At 48.1% G+C, this 19998-nt stretch overlaps 1 protein-coding gene across 5 annotated transcripts in view; it reads right to left on the reverse strand.

Annotated features, from left to right (window-relative positions):
- LOC138262118 (Krueppel-like factor 8) overlaps positions 1-19998 on the reverse strand; it is a 693482-nt gene that overhangs the window by 9289 nt on the left and 664195 nt on the right. For all 5 annotated transcript variants that reach the window (XM_069211887.1, XM_069211888.1, XM_069211885.1 and 2 more), the window contains one exon: positions 14603-15173. In XM_069211887.1, the coding sequence (XP_069067988.1) occupies positions 14603-15173 (571 nt within the window). The remainder of the gene's footprint in view (positions 1-14602; positions 15174-19998) is intronic.

The following is a 19998-nucleotide window of genomic DNA, read 5'->3' on the forward strand; positions in this document are numbered from 1 at the left end:
CCGGTGCCCAAAGCTCTCCTCTGAAACACGCGGCTGTTGGATTTAAATGTGCGATCATAGAATACTGAGGCAGTGAAATTCTAAAGCCGTCTCGGCTCTCTTTAATCCATTTAAAGCCACTCCCTGCCCCTTCAGCTCACTCTTGCAGCTTTCTGCTTTCTCCCTTTGTGGCGCTTGTTCGTCTTTCCCATGTGTCTTTCCCATGTGTCTTTTGCTCGCAGTAAATGCTTGAGGCAGGAAAATATGTGCCGGTCCTCAAAAATAAGTGCCGGTGCTCCGCACAGGACGTCACCGGCTCAAAATAAGCACTGCGGTGTATATGTCTCTTCTGCCGAGACCTGTGAGTGATCTATGGGTCAAAAAATGAGGTGAACACCACAGCCGAACTAGGTATGGTACACATTATCAGCTTGCTTTTGCCAAAAAAAAAAAAAACGAAATATTAAGTATGGTCTGTCTTGTTCCTCAAGCATCATATGGCGAGTGGTCAAAACTTGAGGGGTGGGAGGAGGCGGAAATCACAACGAAGTGTTCGAAATATCCAACTACAAAATTACTGGCTTCACACTATACTGTCAATGTAAGTACATGTGGGGTTAGCAATAGTAAATCTGTACTTTTACTAATATATATTTACCTTTAGCACAGATTCGTTGTTGACGTTGTGGAGTCAACCTTTTCTGGGCCAATATTTAGGGCATTGATACTGGACAATAGAACACCCCCCCCCCCCCCCCCCAGGACACTTACCGCCCCCCACCCACACAAAGTGCAGTGTGCATCCACTAGAAGCGCCTACAGGGCCCAGCATCGCAGTCTCCGTGGCATGCCGAGATGCCTTTGCCGGTAAAGGTGGTCAGATGTCTTCTCGCAGACTGAAGCGGTCAGTACCACATTCTGCTGTTGATCGAGAATCTAAATCCCATTACGCGCCTGTTAAAGTCAGAAGGTTTTTCCAAGGAATGTTACAGAACAAAGCTTCCTGCTCGGGGTTGGACTATTTTCCTTCTGTCACACTTCGTTTCTGTGGCCTTTGACCTGGATCAGGATATCCGTAAATAATCAAGATGGCACCTGGATACACGACTCAGCCACCGACTTCGGGTCACACATTCTCAGATTTAGGAAAAGTTAAGTTAAAACTACAAACGCTGGAACCTGTGCAGAATGAAATGGGATTCCTTCAAACCCACCTCGAGAGGAGAAATAATTAAATCCTCAGCCACCCGGAAAGGGAGTGTCAGATAAAATTCCAAGAATCTGTCAGTTAAATCCAACCTCTTATACAGTAAACACACTTAACCAGCCCTGGATTGTTACCTGCAACGGCGTCTAAAGTTAAAAGATAACAAGTGATGCACCCTTAAGCACCGCATTTCTTCGAGTGAAGGCAAAACACACGATGGAAGATCGGGTAAACTTCTAGCAAATCACTTTATGTTCACGAAATGTAAAACGCAAAATGACTTTCTTCAAAGACAGCTCTGGTGTTCTCCATAACAGACCTCGATATTCCAAAATTCCTTGTAGAATTCTATAACCGATACATAAGTGGATATCGAGCAAGCCATGTTATAATCCATCGTTCTATCGCACTGATGCATGCAGCTGTCAGTATCGGGGTAGGTTTTGCATCCAGGTTCAAAGTAAACTTATAAGTCTTTAAAACACTGATCTCTTCTGCTCCGGTTTTGACCGATTCTGATAATTTTATCTCAATGCGCTGGAGTTATTTGTGCCACGGTTAGGCTATTCCAGAACCCTGATATCATAAATCCCTCATAATCCCTCCTCCTTATTTCACATCGCTTCTATACACCAATCAGAACCAATTCAGACTCAAAATGTAGTCAAGATGGACTCCCTTAATTTTCAACAGCCTTTCGAACCCTAGTATGAAAATGTGGCTGTTGTCTCAGTATGAAACTCAGATGTCCTTGGCAGCCAGTTAGCCCCAAGCTCCTCTGGATGGGATTGCCGAACTTCGCTCTTAGAGCGATCCCAAATATCAGACCGTCTCAACTCTTCTGCTATATAGTTTTTGTAGTCCTAAGAAATTGTTTATACCTCTCAGTGCTGCTCTAACCATGTTCTTTCAACAAATGCAACGCGCCACGTTACCCAGACTGCCTTGCTCCACTCTATATAAAACATTAAATAACAAAATAAGGGCCTGATTTATGAAGTTAGCACCGCCTTGACATCATTTTTTGACGCAAAAGCAGCGCAAACGTACAAAATGATTATATTTTTTGTTTGTATCGCTTTTGCGTCAAAAAATGACATAAATGTGACGCTAACTTTTCATAAATCAGGCACTTAGTAAATAAATTCCAGACCCCATGTCCTTTTATGGTTACTACTTTAACTCCTTGATCGTTTTTTGCTTTCTTTTTTATTTTAATTTATTTTTCTTTATGAGAAAAAAACGTAAGAAACCAAAAAAAAGGGTTTTGGGACTTTCTCCATAGCCAGCACCTGGAGGCTGGACCAATAAGGGTTGTCAGGAGTGGTTTATTGCATCCAGAATATCCACCTTCAGCCCGCATGGTGCACCTTGGCAGATCTTTAGCTGTTTTATACAAAACACAACCTCCTTCAACAAATGCAAGAGCGCCCTTCTAACAGACAGCACAGGAGGTGTGCATATCAAAGATACAAATTTTATAAATATATATGTAGTTAACGTGACTTCCCCTTTAAGGAATAAGAGATGGGGGCACAACACTATTCAAATAAAGTTATCTGCAATTTTTGTATTAATTCAATTTTCAATGCATGAATATACAACTCTTCACTGATTCCCAGGGGACCCCCTCGGACCATTGGGTGGGAACCACTGCATTCGTCCACTGAGCCATCAAACAGGGCTATAGTGAGGGTCCTGGTGCGGTGCCCCCCTCGGCTGCCTAGCCCCTGCTCAGTCTATATGACAGCTGCCCTGTTGCTCTGCCTGGCAGCCAGGCCCCGGTGGAAGTCACCCAACCCGATGAAAGGCTGCCTGTGCTGCTTGACAGACAGGCCTGGGTGGGAATGGCCCCATCATGCCGCCAAGCCTCCTGTACCGCCAGATAAAGAGAGCAGGGTAGACTGCAGCCCCACCCAGGCCCGGCCCCTCCTGCAGTGCCTGGACATGTGCGGCTGTTGCCATGGAGACCCTGGCTCTGCGCTCAGCCGTGACACCTGCCAGCTAGCGCCCTCCTGCAAAGGTCATCTACCGAGAGATAGCACAGGATGGGCGGGTCACACCCAGGGAGACGGGGCTGGGTGGGGAGGAAGGGGGCGGGGGAGGGTGTGGAAGGAAGAGGAGGCGGTGAGAGGAACGGAGGAACGACTCGGGGAGACAAGAGGGAGGGGAACGGAAGAACCCAAGGGACGGGGAGTGGAGTGCAAATAGAAGTGACAAAGGGGGCTTTATGGAGGGAGCTCGGGAGCCTGGTGGGTGAGGGGAAGGAACGGAGAATATAGCGAGGAAGAGACGTTGAATAGAAGTGGCAATAACGGAGTCTATTTATAATTGGGGGATTGAATTCTAGATGGGTGAGCTGAGAAATGAGATCAGAAAGAAGAAAGCAGAATAGAGCGGGCCTAGCAGAAGGGACGGGGTAAAACAGAGAAAAAAGTATGTCAAGCGGAAGAATGGAAGGTTGAGCACAAAACAAAAGAAGGGGGCAAAGGAAAACGGACGGAGGAATGGTAAAATGGGGGAGGGCAAAGGGTGAGAAAGTTTTAAAAAAAAAACAGGAAAAGCCGAGAATTGAAGGTGGGTAAACGGAAAATTAACAGTAATGCCAATTAAAAGTTTCGAACGCTTTTTGCGGCTTTATTTCTACACAAAGAGTTAAAATAGGAGAAATTGTTCATTTTCTGATGCCACTGAATTCTTTGGCGGCGTGATGCATTCCAATAACGAACACTGACAGACAGGCACATTACCCCCTGCTTGTATACAAATTAGTCAGATTAGCAAGGAAATATATCAGGCTGGCCTGGCTGTCAGCAGTTCTTTCACGCTACCACAAGGTGTCACTGTTGCCCGGTACACGTCTTGTATTTTCGCAGTGATTCCACGTCCTCCCCCAGTAACCCCCACAGTAGCAGGATCCGAGGGAGGTGTAAAGTGCACGGGTAGGTGCACCAGAACAATGCGCGAGCTCGGCCCGCCCTGTCCCGTCCCCGCCAGCTGGCACGGCCGCCCCCTGCCCTCCAGCACAAGCAGCAGGCAAGCATTCAGGCCACGGCATGGCCTGCACCGCATACTTCTTCCTAAATAGGGTACATTTCCCTCAGAAGTGCGGGAGTAAGAAAGTGCTAGTCGCACAGTGTTCCCTGCCCTGGCACGGGGTCTGCAATACCCGGAAGCCTCCGCCCGACTAGTTCAAGAATTCAGGAGGTCGCTCTCGTTACCGGCTAATGTTGACCCTTGCGTGACAATATGACGCGCAACGGGGAACTAAGGGTGAAAGGTTAGAAGGAAACATAGAGGGCACCAGTCACTCGCAGCCTGATTTATACTTTTTTTTACCCCCGCATTTGCGTCACTTTTTGACGCAAAAACGGCACAAACCTACAAAATATAAGCCACATTCATACTTTTTTAGTGCCGCATTTGTGCCACTGTTTGACGCAAAAGCAGAGCAAACTTACAAAATGCAACTATATTTTGTAAGTTTGAGTCGGTGCTAAAAAAGTATAAATATGGGCCATAATTGAGTTTTGTAAGTTTGTGCCGTTTTGCGTCACAAAATGACGCAAATGCATTGCTAAAAAAGTATAAATATGGGTCTAAGTCCTTTATAGCACAGTCACTGGAAAAGCCAACAAGCCTATTTTCCCAAGCATATTTTTTTTTGTAAACATACAATATGCAAGAAGAAATTGGGGGAAAGGTCTTAATTATTAAATATGTATATATACACAATTAGAGAACCAGCCTTGCACCCCAAGCATGCCAGCCTTAAGGAGCACTATTTTGTTCAGTGGACGTGCACGCCAGAATGGCGGAAGGGGACTGGTCCACTGCACTGTGGGGGCGGAAGCAAAACGTGAATGACACCTGAGCAGACTCGAGGACTCGCCGCAAAGAAATGGTTTTTCTTGGAAAACACGCGGCTGCCAGACAGCTTAAGCCGCCTCTAGCCAAGAATTAATAACAACAGACCTCTTTGATTCCGTTCAACAAGAATCCTAGATGGCAAAAGCGCTATGGGGCGTAGAAGTGTTACCTCGAAGCACTATACAAACGCACTTTACATATTACATATAACGTGCACCTACTGAGATACCCATAGAGTTAAAGCCCTCCAGCAACACTGTCAATCGCAGCGAGCGAGCTTATTTGCATGTTGTCAAGCTGTGTTTGGAGAGAACCATTTAATAAGACTTTATTCTGTAACCCGGAATAATCACCAGAGCACAAAAATAGTGGGCACTTCCGGGTCCTGCATAGGATGCTTGGTACCGGGTCCCAAAATCAATGCGTTTGGTCCTTTAGGGACGAGCCACGTTCAGCATTTCTGGAAGCTTTGCTAAGGAACGGGGGCGCGAGGAGGCCGGATAGATGTCCTCCAGGCAGAAACAGGGTGGGCTACTGATGGGGTAATACAGAACCCGTGGCTAGGCCCCAGCGCTGAGGCATATGAAATGACCCTCGAGGCAAAATGGGAAATCGAGCTGTTAGAAAACCATTAAAGGAATATTACATCTTCATCAGGGACGCAAAATAATCAGTCTTGATCCATGTAAAGGACGGGTGGGGAGCCCTAGAAATGGTATTGAGCAGAACTCAAAACTCTCCTGAATTTTTATAGCTTTCCTCCCCACCTACCCCCATAGGTCGACCTCAACACAACACTAACTCTCAGACTACACCTCCACCTGCAACACCATTCACACTAGAATTCACTTAACACCATCCCACACTCTCTGAAATCAACCCACTCGCCCTGAGGGATGTCCACCCATCCCACCATCCAAGGTTACCTCTACCCAGCTTCCTTCAAGCATGACATCCCTTCAGCATCTCTCGGCTCCAGAATTATATACACATATATACCTACCTACCAGAAATCAGAGAGAAATCCCGAAAAAAGAAAATACACCCCCCCCCCCCCCCCCAAGCACAGATGGGGTTTTTCTGGTTCACTATGTGATTTTGCCAATACTACGTTGACTGCTCCCATCGTCATAGTTCCTAATACACACACAAAGGCGCACATATGGAGTTTTCCTGGTTCTGTAAGGGTTTATCAACAATATGTTAACTTGGTCTAGTCCTTAGTTTCTCACACACACACACCACACTGGTTCACACAAAAAAGCGGTGTCTTCAAGCAGCTGGAGTTTTAGAGCTTTGTAAACCCTGTGTTGTTAACCAGTCCAGTCACCTTACGCACAGGCTCCCACATACACCCTCGATCTTCTCACAAACTACTTGGCTGGGTAAAACTTAGCATCTACGTTTACTGGTCCAGTACCCTTTGTGTCCCACACCCACATAGGCTCACACCTGCACAACCAACCATTCACACACTAATGCTTCTCTAAAACCGCAGTCACTCTTCTTAACATCAGCTAAGTTGTTGGAAACAGTCGCCCGCTCAGGAATTAATGTTCCACCACACCCTGGCTGTTTACAAAAAACACGACTAAACCCAGACAGCAAAAACAGTGGAGCAAACCAAGAAAGCACACATTCAGGCCGAGACCAGGCGCCAGGCAGCTACTCACCGCAATGGAGCACAGACTCAGTAGGAAACCTGGCTCCGACAAGTACTCACCACCAGGGAGCAAAGCTAGAGACCAGACAACTATTCCATCCCACCAGAGACGAGCTGGAGGAGACCTTGTGCCAGACGAATGCGGAATGCCAACAAAGCACAGATTCAGGGGCAAGAGCTTGAAAATCATTTTCAAGCCACAAATCGAGTTCAGTTACAACCAAAGTATCCTTCCTGAAAATTCGGACCCTGCAATACCAACCAAAGCCACACAATCTACCTATGCTCTCCTAACCGCAAACAACCAGGCAATAGATGCTAATTTCTTACACAATTTACTGTTTTCATCCCCTTTCTCGGAATGTAGGACACTTTGGTTAATCAGAGGCTTTAGCGTGCCAGCCAAAACCTACAAAAACCTTCTTAACTCATTCTGCAAGGACGGCCCCAAGATTCATCAGCTGGCAAAAGACTCCTGGGCACACAGTCAAGCCTGATCTTTCAACAGACACTGCAGAGGTCTCAGGCAGGTCATTCACTGCTGCTTGTTCAACTTCCAACAACCACATACATATAGGACCGGATCCACCTGAAGATGGAGTCTACTGCTCATGCAATGGGTACCATGGGCCAAAGGTGGCATCTCAGTCTCAATCAATCAGTCAGGGATTTGTGGAGCACTGCTAATCACCCGTCAGGGTCTCAAGGCACTGGGGGGGGGGGGGAGAATGGTGGGGTGTAAAGAGAGGATCAGCCGAGGAGCCAGGTCTTGAGGTCTTTCCTAAACTAAGACAGGAAGGGAGATTGCCTGGGGTGGATGGGAAGGGTGTTCCAGGTCTTGGCGGCAATGTGGGAGAATGATCTTCCTCTAAGTCTAAGTACCTTTTGGCTTCCAGCTCAAGACTGATTTTGCCTTGAGGTTCAGCCACATCTTCACTTGGAAGGGCACCTCCTCGGGATGGTGAAGGAAGGCTGCAAAGCACTCCGAGCAGCCAATGTGCGCACTGCCTCAAGCACTTGCCTGCCACATTCTTCCGTATGTAAGGCTAATGAGGACACACAGGTAGGTTAAAAACGTCTTCTTAGGTCTTCTTCCCATCGAGCAAAAGATGCATTAAAATCCTGGTGGTTTCAGGAGGTTGGCATCGCCTGCTGTATACGCAGAGTGCCACATACTCGCCTGCAAGAGTGGCCTGTTTATTTGGTTCTGGTTTGCCAGTTGTTCCAGAATATAACCTATTCATATCCCTCCCAATGTAACTGCAACAGTCAGGCCCCATCCTGATGCCCTGAGGGCACCCTTTGCCAGAGTACCCTTTTCTCAGCTCTCCTTGCCAGATGGTGGTTAGGACTTGTGCCAAAGTACTGTGGAGGGTCCTCATTTATGGAGCTGCTCCACTGTCCTGTGGAGGAATGCACATGCCTGCTAGCCAAAGGCTGCCTTTCTAAGTCCATGCACATGGGATGCGGCTGCTTCAGCTCTGTTCCGAGGCGATGTTGCTGTGACAGCCTTGGGACTGTCCAAGCAACACAAAGGGGAGAAGCGCTTCCCTTTAACAATTCAGAAGTACACGGTGAGTGGTGACTTTCTATCAGTCATTCGTGCCTGGACAACTCTAGGCCCACAAACATCTTTAATTAAGTTTTGTCTGTTGCTCTCTTGCTGGTAATGGGATCAAAGCAAACAGTTGCTCTAACCCACCCCCACCCCCACCCCCACCATTGGTCACAGACCTGGATGGAGCCACACGAGTCAGATAGTTTTGCTTCGGACAACCAGCCCTTCCATCACTCTGCCACTGTGGTCAAGCATCCTTTTGGTGGAAAGGGGTCATAATAATCTTCTTTAGGAAAATGGCCGATCTGCCATCTTGGAACGGGTCATTACATCGCCACGCGCGCATTATGAGGCTTTTGCTTGCGCTGCAGTTGTTCAGTGCGAGCTCGACTTTACGAGTCTACAGGTCCAATTCTCCAATTCTAAGCTTTTTCCCTGCATTGGGCAGAGTGCGGTAATAGCGCCCACTTTCGCCTTCTCTGGGCCACCAGTCCGCGCTGTTAGGCTTACTAGCTCACTTCCGGCCCAGGGTGGGCTCCCGGCTACAGGGCTTGGACATGCTGCTCTCGGGGGTTCTGCCTCCTTCCTGTAGACCCACAAGTTCTGTGGGTCAATCAATCAAGGATTTATAAAGCGCAGCAAATCACCCTTGAGGGACTCAAGGCGCGTAAGAGTCGTATGGAAACTTGGCATGACACTTCTTCAAAGGCACCTGAAGGTTTCCTCTACCAAGAGAACGGGAAGAAGCAGAGCCAGCCCCACAGGCTCAGGAGCTCTGGCAGGCAAGGTTTGGGAGAAGCTGCGAGGGGCCTGAGCAGAGCAGAGCAACAAGTGCGCATCCACCGCACTGACCTCTCCCATTTAGGGTCCATTGACTAACAAGCGTTTCCCAACTAGCCTTCCTATGCACTAACCCTCTGCACAAACACAAAGCCCAACCTCTCGTACACCCACTGCAGACACACAACCTGCACTGTACCTGCCCGGGAAACAAATCCGCATCTCCAATGCACACTGTCTGTTCCAGCAGCGAATGTACCGCCTCTGTGCACACGTCGTCCTCATGCTGGGCACACTGCCTGCTCTTGTTACAAACCATCACTCGGCCCTTTCCTGATCCCTGCACACACTGCTCTTGTTACAAACCATCACTCGGCCCTTCCCTATCCCTGCACACACTGCTCTTGTTACAAACCATCACTCGGCCCTTCCCTATCCCTGCACACACTGCTCTTGTTACAAACCATCACTCGGCCCTTCCCTATCCCTGCACACACTGCTCTTGTTACAAACCATCACTCGGCCCTTCCCTGATCCCTGCACACACTGCTCTTGTTACAAACCATCACTCGGCCCTTCCCTATCCCTGCACACACTGCTCTTGTTACAAACCATCACTCGGCCCCTTCCTTATCCCCGCAGACACTGCTCTTGTTACAAACCATCACACGGCCCCTTCCTTATCCCCGCAGGCACTGCTCTTGTTACAAACCATCACTCGGCCCTTCCCTGATCCCTGCACACACTGCTCTTGTTACAAACCATCACTCGGCCCTTTCCTGATCCCTGCACACACTGCTCTTGTTACAAACCATCACTCGGCCCTTCCCTGATCCCTGCACACACTGCTCTTGTTACAAACCATCACTCGGCCCTTCCCTATCCCTGCACACACTGCTCTTGTTACAAACCATCACACGGCCCCTTCCTTATCCCCGCAGACACTGCTCTTGTTACAAACCTTCACACGGCCCCTTCCTTATCCCCGCAGACACTGCTCTTGTTACAAACCATCACACGGCCCCTTCCTTATCCCCGCAGACACTGCTCTTGTTACAAGCCATCACACGGCCCCTTCCTTATCCCCGCAGACACTGCTCTTGTTACAAGCCATCACACGGCCCCTTCCTTATCCCCGCAGACACTGCTCTTGTTACAAACCATCACTCGGCCCCTTCCTTATCCCCGCAGACACTGCTCTTGTTACAAACCATCACTCGGCCCTTCCCTGATCCCTGCACACACTGCTCTTGTTACAAACCATCACTCGGCCCTTCCCTATCCCTGCACACACTGCTCTTGTTACAAACCATCACTCGGCCCTTCCCTATCCCTGCACACACTGCTCTTGTTACAAACCATCACTCGGCCCCTTCCTTATCCCCGCAGACACTGCTCTTGTTACAAACCATCACACGGCCCCTTCCTTATCCCCGCAGACACTGCTCTTGTTACAAACCATCACACGGCCCCTTCCTTATCCCCGCAGGCACTGCTCTTGTTACAAACCTTCACACGGCCCCTTCCTTATCCCCGCAGACACTGCTCTTGTTACAAACCATCACACGGCCCCTTCCTTATCCCCGCAGACACTGCTCTTGTTACAAACCATCACACGGCCCCTTCCTTATCCCCGCAGACACTGCTCTTGTTACAAACCTTCACACGGCCCCTTCCTTATCCCCGCAGACACTGCTCTTGTTACAAACCATCACACGGCCCCTTCCTTATCCCCGCAGACACTGCTCTTGTTACAAGCCATCACACGGCCCCTTCCTTATCCCCGCACACACTGCTCTTGTTACAAGCCATCACACGGCCCCTTCCTTATCCCCGCACACACTGCTCTTGTTACAAACCATCACTCGGCCCCTTCCTTATCCCCGCAGACACTGCTCTTGTTACAAACCATCACTCGGCCCCTTCCTTATCCCCGCAGGCACTGCTCTTGTTACAAACCATCACACGGCCCCTTCCTTATCCCCGCAGGCACTGCTCTTGTTACAAACCTTCACACGGCCCCTTCCTTATCCCCGCAGACACTGCTCTTGTTACAAACCATCACACGGCCCCTTCCTTATCCCCGCAGACACTGCTCTTGTTACAAACCATCACACGGCCCCTTCCTTATCCCCGCAGACACTGCTCTTGTTACAAACCTTCACACGGCCCCTTCCTTATCCCCGCAGACACTGCTCTTGTTACAAACCATCACACGGCCCCTTCCTTATCCCCGCAGACACTGCTCTTGTTACAAGCCATCACAGGGCCCCTTCCCTATCCCCGCACACACTGCTCTTGTTACAAGCCATCACACGGCCCCTTTCTTATCCCTGCTCACACTCCTCTTGTTACAAACCATCACACGGCCCCTTCCCTATCCCCGCACACACTGCTATTGTTACAAGCCATCACAGGGCCCCTTCCCTATCCCCGCACACACTGCTCTTGTTACAAGCCATCACACGGTCCCTTCCTTATCCCTGCTCACACTCCTCTTGTTACAAGCCATGACACCGCCCCCTTTAGCTCAAAAATGCAAACAACGCAGATCTGTGGGCTGAAATCGGATTCCGAGACACGATCAATTTTGGAATGAGGTTTGTCACATAAGAGATGAATTTCCTGCAACCCACAAAAAGCAGTATACCGACCACAAAGGGGAAGGTAAGTGGTTTCAGACCATCTTTGCGCGGGCGCTCTGCCCACTGCACCACGCATGTATCAGGGGAGGTCACGCACTGCATGTAGGTCACCCAGTCCAGCCTGGTCCAGGGGCACAGAGGCTGAGTCAGCCATTCCAGCTGCCCATGGGGGAGGGGGGACACTCAGGGTGCACCCCATACATGGCTGTAAGTCCATCATTCTGTATGTGATGACTGTGCTGCTGCCTCTCCGCTCCCAGACCAGCTTTCTGCATCCTGTAATATGCCAAACACTATTTACCAAGTTACTTTCCTACTCAAAACAGATCCTGCTTTGTAATGAAGTGTCTGTTTGAAACCGGTTTGCTTAGCACCCTTGATGTTGCTGTTTTTATGCTGGGTTGTAAACATTTAATATTGTTGCTTAAAAGGGAAAGAAAGCAGTAGGAGCAAGCTTGTAACAGGGAGGCAACATCCTTTTAAGAGTTTGTTGTTCCTTTCTTGCCTCTGTGTCTATTTAAATATGACCCTGCAAGCTCCCAGGTGCTATCTGTTCCTTTGTTCTTACTCTCACTTTCTCTCTCTCTTTAATTGTTTCTCGTGCACTCTCTCCCCAACCCACCCACCCGCCATCAAATACACCAATGTATTTATACACTCTATCTGGCCATCCATGACCTACCCCATATACTCACTCACTCATCCACCCACTGCCTCAAACACTACTAGTCCATCCATGGCCATCTATTACCCAATCACTCACCCACACAATGAACTGATTGACCTACTCACCAGTCTTTTCACCAGCTCACCCATCTGCTCACACAACCACCGTGCACAAATTCACCCATCAAAAACATAAGCGCTTTAGCCAGCAGCTGTAGCTCGGTGGTACAGGCACTCGCCTCTGGGCTCATGCACCCTTAATGGACATGGGTTACAAAAATACCCACTTCCATACAACAGTTCGGCCACTCACCGGACTTAGCTATCCAGAAATGCTTCAGTTTATTCACCCGTAAACTCACCGGCCAATTCATCTATTCATCTATTTCACTCATCCATCCACCCTCAATCCGCACCTTCACCTTCTATTCAGAGAGGACGTCCTTTACGTCGTCATGAACTTTACATCAACCATGGCCATTCCCTCTATTCTGACAGGTACTCACTCATCAATCCGCACATTCAGCCATCTAGACACCGAAAAACCCAGCCTCCTTCTCACTTACCCATTGATTAGGTTCGATACAGTTATTCACCCATTCATTAATTTACTTGTCCACCCAACGCACTGCTTCCGCACCCATGGAATAACACACACAAGCCTACCCACTAATACAACACTTACACAGGAAACTTCAGGTGTGATCGTCTGACCATGTGCCACCATCACCTGGGGTAACAGGGTAGAGGTGTCCCCCAGAACTGGACACGACACCCTCAGATGTGGCCTCAAGTATTAGACAATATAGTCCAGGCGCTCCCCAGAGAAGTGGAAACTGGACTCCAGATGAGGCCTTACCGGTGACGTTGATGCCACATACCGGGGACACAACCGCCCTTTCTGCTGGTTTAGGATCTCTCCAGTATTTCCTTTGCTGCCCTCTGGGCCTTGTCATGTTGTTTACCCGGTCTGAAGGCTCCCATGTAAGTTCCTAAACATAGCCCTGGACCAGTGAGGGGACCCCTGCAGCCCCCGCCCTTCTCCGGCAGCTCTTCTGTGTAAGACAGAACACAGTAAATGCACGCGCGCGTCTGTGTGTATGTTGCACATGTGAAATATTAATCAAGCTTGGTACAACTCTAAAGGTGGTTTCACAACAAATCAGGATTTATGACAGTTCGGCTCTGCCTACTCCATTGATAAAAAGTGGCTTAGAGAAAAGAGAGAGACTTGTTCAAAATTCCCTCTTAGGACCAGTCGTTGTGAAGGGAATGATGCCATAACATGCGACCCTTGGTCCAGGAACAGGAAATGATGTAATCAAACATTTAACCCTTGCTAGTTGGATGTACCACGTCAGCCTTGGAAGTGGCGGAGGACACCATGCCACATAACATGCAACTCGCACCACTAGAACATGAAACTGCAGCATTAAACATGCAACTCAGCCTTGCAGGAGGGATTGATGCCATGTAACACAACTTGCTACTGTCGGAGTAAACACTGTCATCTGACCTACGTTTCTTGGTCCTAGGGAAAGAAATTAAGGCCCATATTTATACTTTTTTAGCGCTGCATTTGCGTCATTTTTTAACTCCAAAGCGGCGCAAACTTGCAAAATACAATTGTATTTTGTAAGTTTTACCCGTTTTTGCATCACAAAGCGATGAAAATGTGGCGCTAAAAAAGTATAAATATGGGCCTAAGTCTCCTGTCAGTGATCTAGTTGATTTAAACTGCTAGCATAACTTGGGCGAGCCCCTTTCTTTTACACTTTGCAAAAAGAAAAACATACAAATTCTCACGCACTCCTTGAACTTTTTGTTGTTGTTTTAGAACAGAGTCGTGTAAAGTGGGCACAGTATATTTATGCTGACTTGAAAACTCTGTTTGCAAAGCAAAGGGATTAGTTGGAAGAAAGTGAAAAACTATTCCACGGCACTATGTAAACCACAACTCTCAAAACAAAATATATAGTCGCGCAATGATGACATCACTGTTTGCTTTTCCACTTTGCCTTGTATGCAGTAATGACAGTGTCAGCCCTGAGGCTTTATTCTACTTTCAGGAAGTGGGCTGAAATTGGGAAAGAACTTTGTTAGACTATGTGGTTTGACAACCACATAGAAAGAACCAGAGTTCTCCTTTGATGCGGAAAGTGGTAGTTGCGAAGGAACTGCAAGCAAAAAGAATGGAAATCACATGACAGATGCGCATGGAATCGTGAACTTACCAGTTCCTGCAGCTTTGCCGTCTCCTCCAATCAGAGGTACTGTCATGGAAGCCGTCACTCCGTCCGTCGGCATGTTAGTGTACACCACCGGCAGCGACTGCACCACCAGGGGAATAGTCTGCAGGTTGCCCATCTTGCTGGGCATGTTGACGGACGGAATGGTATGGATCACGTGCAGGATCTGCTGCCCACCACTGCCCTGCGTGGAAGCGAGGATGGACCCAGGCGACAGCACTGCTGGGATGGCCGACGAGGAGCCCAAACTTGACGATGACATGGACATCATGGTGGCATACGGGGAGGGCGCCGGCGTCAACATAGGAGACGACCGAGAGGACGGGGTCTGCATCAGGGCCTTGAACGACCCTTTGGACTTGTTCAGAGACAGGTCCACGGGTTCAGCCTGTGGTTGGCTGCAGTCACTATCCAGAAGTTCCTCTGGTGGCTCCAATTTGATGTCCTGGAGCAGTACCGGGTTCTCCATCCCACGGTCCTCAAGAAGTGACGAAGCAGCCATCATAGCCTTCCCCGTTTTCAGTTGCAACGGTTTGGTTTGTACCGGGCTGCCAGCCTGCAAGAGAAGAAGAGAGAGTCAAACCAAGCTCCAGAAACAGATCTACCTCAAGGGAACAGTCAAGTCAACTTTTAAAGTTGGATTCAATTTCTGATGCTAAAGTTTAGCACGCCACAATGACTGGAAGACTATATCATGGAAGCTCTTCCAACAACTGGATGAATAATTTACGCTAAGGGAGCCCATGTCATCACGCTCAAGATGCACCTGAAACATATCACTCTTACCACCAGACTCTGGACCAAATTATACCCAGGATAGGGAAAAGCCAGGTTTGTTTTTACAGATCTGGGTTCTCACTGCTGTCAAAGAGGCACCATCCACTCCGCGTCCACATTGTTCTGAAACAATTCCAATCCCACTAGAAGGATGGGATATGGTCTCACCTGGACACTTCCGCATGGCCCAAGAGGGCAAGTAGGTACCATCCCAAGCGAATGAGGAAATTTAAAAAAGTTCTACATCATGAAAATGGATGATCGAAATTTAAGTGGATTTTATGGATTGCAACAAGTACACCTCAAACCAACATGTTTTTCAAGGATGCAGAACGACCTGGGTAACTACCTACTCAAGCACTCTGAAAGCACAGACTACACCTCAAACCAACACTCTCAAACATGCAAAACAAACGGAGTAACTTTTTACTCAAAAGGCACAGACTCAAACCAAAACATTTTTCAAACATTATTAAAGTGAGTAACTACTTACTCAACCACTCAGAAAGCACACTGGGTATGTTACCTCCTTTCTAGCAAACTTTCGGATATGGGTGCTGTTGGTATCTGTTTCCCAGCTATTTCAAGTATCATGCTTGGTGTCTGCGGTACGCTTAGCTAACTAGACATTAAGGCCCATATTTAACTTTTTTAGCGCCGCATTCGCGCCGCTTTTTGATGCAAAAGCAGTGCAAACGTACAAAATTGAATTGTGACCCATATTTATACTTTTTTAGTGCCACATTTACGCCGCTTTTTGACGCAAAAACGGCGCAAACTTACAAAATACAATTGTATTTTACAAGTTTGCGCCGCTTTTGCGTCAAGAAATGACGCAAATGCAGTGCTAAAAAAGTATAAATTTGGGCATGTATTTTGTAAGTTTGCGCCGCTTTTGTGTCAAAAAATGACGCAAATGCGGTGCTAAAAAAGTATAAATATGGGCCTAAGTGGTTGGACTTGTGTAACATGCTCCAGCGCTGTACAGACTCTTGAGTCTCCCGTTCTCTCTGCACTTCTAACCTATAAAATCTGTGCCCATACTTGAAAACCATTATCAGTAAATTTAACAAGCACTGGTAAAGACCATAGGCCTGCCGTCGGCTGCTGATCTTTTGGCTCGGATTGTGCTTATTTTGTTTGATAATGGTTTTTGCATGAAGGCACACACTGTATGAAAACAAGCAATGTTAAAAGGCCGAAAGACCTCTCTATATTGTATGTATAAGCACATGTCGCAGCTGTTGTCTCTGGCAGTGACGGGGATTATCGTGTGGATGGGACACTGTGCAAGAACAGAGCACTGACTCACACAGCCAGGTAAGCCAATGGCTGCATAGGTATGGCACTGCGCCCCATGCTGTGGTGGGTGGGAGCATGTAACTGACATTTCAGCAGACCTTAAACCTGGCACTGGAAAACACGAGACACATTTTGCGGTTCCACAACGTCCTTGAAAAAAAAAAATTAACAGGTGCAATCGTAATCTTACACAAAGAAAACATGATCAACACACAAACGCTCTGTCAAACGCATCGCCAGACCTGTTGCTTTTATCAATGTTTGTTCTGTTTGAAGTCAACCCTCTGCCTCTGCTGCGGAACTGTTCTGGCTAGAATTATTCTTTATAGCAATGATTGTTCCTGGCTCCCTTTAACCGCTTTTCTGCAAGTTTTCTCCCTGACACATTTCCTTCACAAACCATCCCGAGGCAAAGAGACCGAGGGCAGGCCTCTTTCCAATACCTCGCCCAGTCAGGTGATGTCTCAGCAGAAACACATTAACATTCGTGGCACACTCTAAGACGAAGTCACGTGACTCAGGGACTGCAAGGAATCCGGGCAGTGTTCTGGTGGAGACAGAACGAAACAAGCATTGTCGAAATACCAAAAAAGATCCCTAGACTCTACGTCTACGCACACATTGCGTCAGCAGTCCCTGGCACTGAACGGGGCTGCTTCTTGTGTGGATGCGCACAAGGTGTCCAAAGAAGTCCCAGCAGGAGAGAATCCAGGCCAGATTTTCTGGCTGTCCACAGAAAAGTCATGTAATACAATGAAGCGAAACGGAACTCTGTTACATAATTAGTGGTTATCTTGAAAATGTCGAATGGATCCGACTCGTCTGTCTCGACATTTATAGTTTTTGATTTAGGGCAAAAAATATCACAACCCAAAGACTTCTGAAATGACACCCACTTTTCTGCTAATCCCTTGTGCAGATGCCAAAGAACATGGGGGGGGGGGGGGGGGGGCATACATGAACTTTTAAGTTCCTGGATATCTCAAGGGCAAAAATCAAATGTTGCTGCCGTGCAGAAAGACAAATGCAATGTGGGAGTGTTGCCAACAGCACAATGCAGGTACTGTTGAGGTTCTGTTTTTTTGCCTGTTTCTTTTGGGTTGAAGACAGATTCAATTTCGTACACTGATTGACAGCTGTCATTCAGGGCTTCTGGCCTTAAAACTCAACCAGCTTCAGCATTCTGTGCTTCCACACGTCAAAACTTCACCCTTGGAAGGGTTTAGCTGTGTTTTGAAGGTCAAATGCATGTCTGTTTTTTAAAGGTTGATATTCAAGAAAAGCTCCACATCCTATGAAACTCGCTTACCGGAGCCCCTGTCCGACAGATCGGACATTCCTCTGCAGCAAGTGGGCCAGTTCCGTCAGCAGAGGGCGCCATCAATCTAGCACACCTCACTTGGAACACTGGTGTCAGTCACCCCTCTGACGTCAAAGGTATATGCAATCTGACCCCACACTCACCGCGGCATGGAGGTATTTAAAAACGATGGGAATACCTACCCCATTCGGGGGCAGGTGAGACACCCCCTCCCCCTTTCACGCGCCATATTTCAAACTTCGATTGCCCCAGCTTAATTTTCCCTCGCATAAGGATGTGTCAAGTTTGTTCCTATGCCACATTCAGAAGCTCTAAAGAAAACTTTGCAACTTGTTTACGTTTTTAGTCTTGCCACAACAGCGCGACAATCGCAAGGTGAGGCAATTTTGCTGCAAAAGAAAATGGCTTTCCATACGATATGCTCCAAGAAAATAGTTAATGATCTGCTCCAAAATGGAAGTTCACATAAAAAAACTCTGCGCAGGGTAAACTTGTACAGACAATATATGTAACCAGTGTTACGGCATGGCTGCTTTTCATTAGAGTGTAAATTATCCCGCGCTGTGGTAGAACTTATCTCTGTGTACGGAGAAACGTTACTCTGGCGAAGTTGACGAGAGAACCGCAAAATGTGTACACAGCGAAAAACGGGAAATTCGCAAACGTTATCAGGCGAAATTAAAACACTAACCACTCCCTTCCGCCTTGGACACGGTGCAGGGTGTTCTAATATTCTCAATTATATAACGTGTGAAATCTAAAGTTTTTTTTAATTATTATTAAACCTGAGGCAGAGCACTCAGACGCCTGGCAGCCAGAGTGTTTGCTCCGGAACGGCCCTGGGCTATGGCCACTGCCCGGAGATGGATGAACCGCGAGGCCCTCACAAGGTGTGGCCAGGCTCCCTCCGCTCCCCAGTGTGCGGAAACACGAGCCGGGCCACGCCCGAGCCGCACGCCGTGCCAGGGGCGTTGGCAGCCGCAGCCCGGCCTCGCCACTCCCTGGGCGGCGGGCCTTGGAGCAAAGTGCGCCTGAAAGGCAGCCAGGCGCGGGCAGGACCGAGATAGGGGCTCGGGGGCCTGGGAGGGCCGGGGAGCGGCCGGCACCGCGCGTGTCCCCGCTATTCCACCGGCGCAGACGAGGGATGGGGACTCGGCTTCCTATCTGGAAAATCGGGTTATCTCACCATGCGGGCTGGCAGAGTAGGGGGGCCCGACTGCACCTCCCAGGCCCGGCAGGGCTGGCTCAGTCTTTCATCCTTGTAAGGTCAAGAAAGAGAAGAAGCATAAAGCAAAAAGTATAAATATGGGCCTTAATTCCACCGTTACACCTTAGTAAATTCACATTGGCTTCTGTGGGGATGGGTTAAGGAGAAATTACAAGTATTGTAGGGTGAATTGCTGGTTGCATTCCTCCAGTTTGTCTACATTAGAGCAGTTCTTTTAATACTTATCGTGAAAGGGTGTCCTGTCCCAGGCAGCCATGTCCCTTGAGGGTGTGGTGGGGCTGACAGGCTCACAGCATGTTTCCTTGCCTTCAGTGGCTGATGACAAACATCGAGGCACATGAAGTTTTGACGCTGCGTGCTCCATATAAGCAGGCCACTGGATTTATGCGACACTGCAGCCGCAACGATTTTTGAATAATTACAGATTTGCCGCATTTGCCACGTAATCCATTATCTGTCCCAAAATTTTAACAACAACAAAAAAAAGTTTCGAGCTTAAACGGTTCAAAAGTTACTAAAAGTGCAGTGACTTGTTGTTGCACGGTGAAAGGCCCTTTGCGAAACTGGACTGGTCACCTTTTTGTTGCTTATTGCTACTTTTGGATTTTAAAACGGTACTAACGAAATGCAACCAATGCCCAGACAGTGTTATAAAGTTTAAAAATGTTGAAATAATGAAGTAAAAGTATTACAAAATGTGCCGCATAATTTACCTTTTCTTGCCGCATAATTTGCTAACACCTGTTGAATAAT

The sequence above is a fragment of the Pleurodeles waltl genome, chromosome 10 (genome assembly GCF_031143425.1).
Source record: "Pleurodeles waltl isolate 20211129_DDA chromosome 10, aPleWal1.hap1.20221129, whole genome shotgun sequence".
Taxonomy (NCBI): Eukaryota; Metazoa; Chordata; class Amphibia; order Caudata; family Salamandridae; genus Pleurodeles; species Pleurodeles waltl.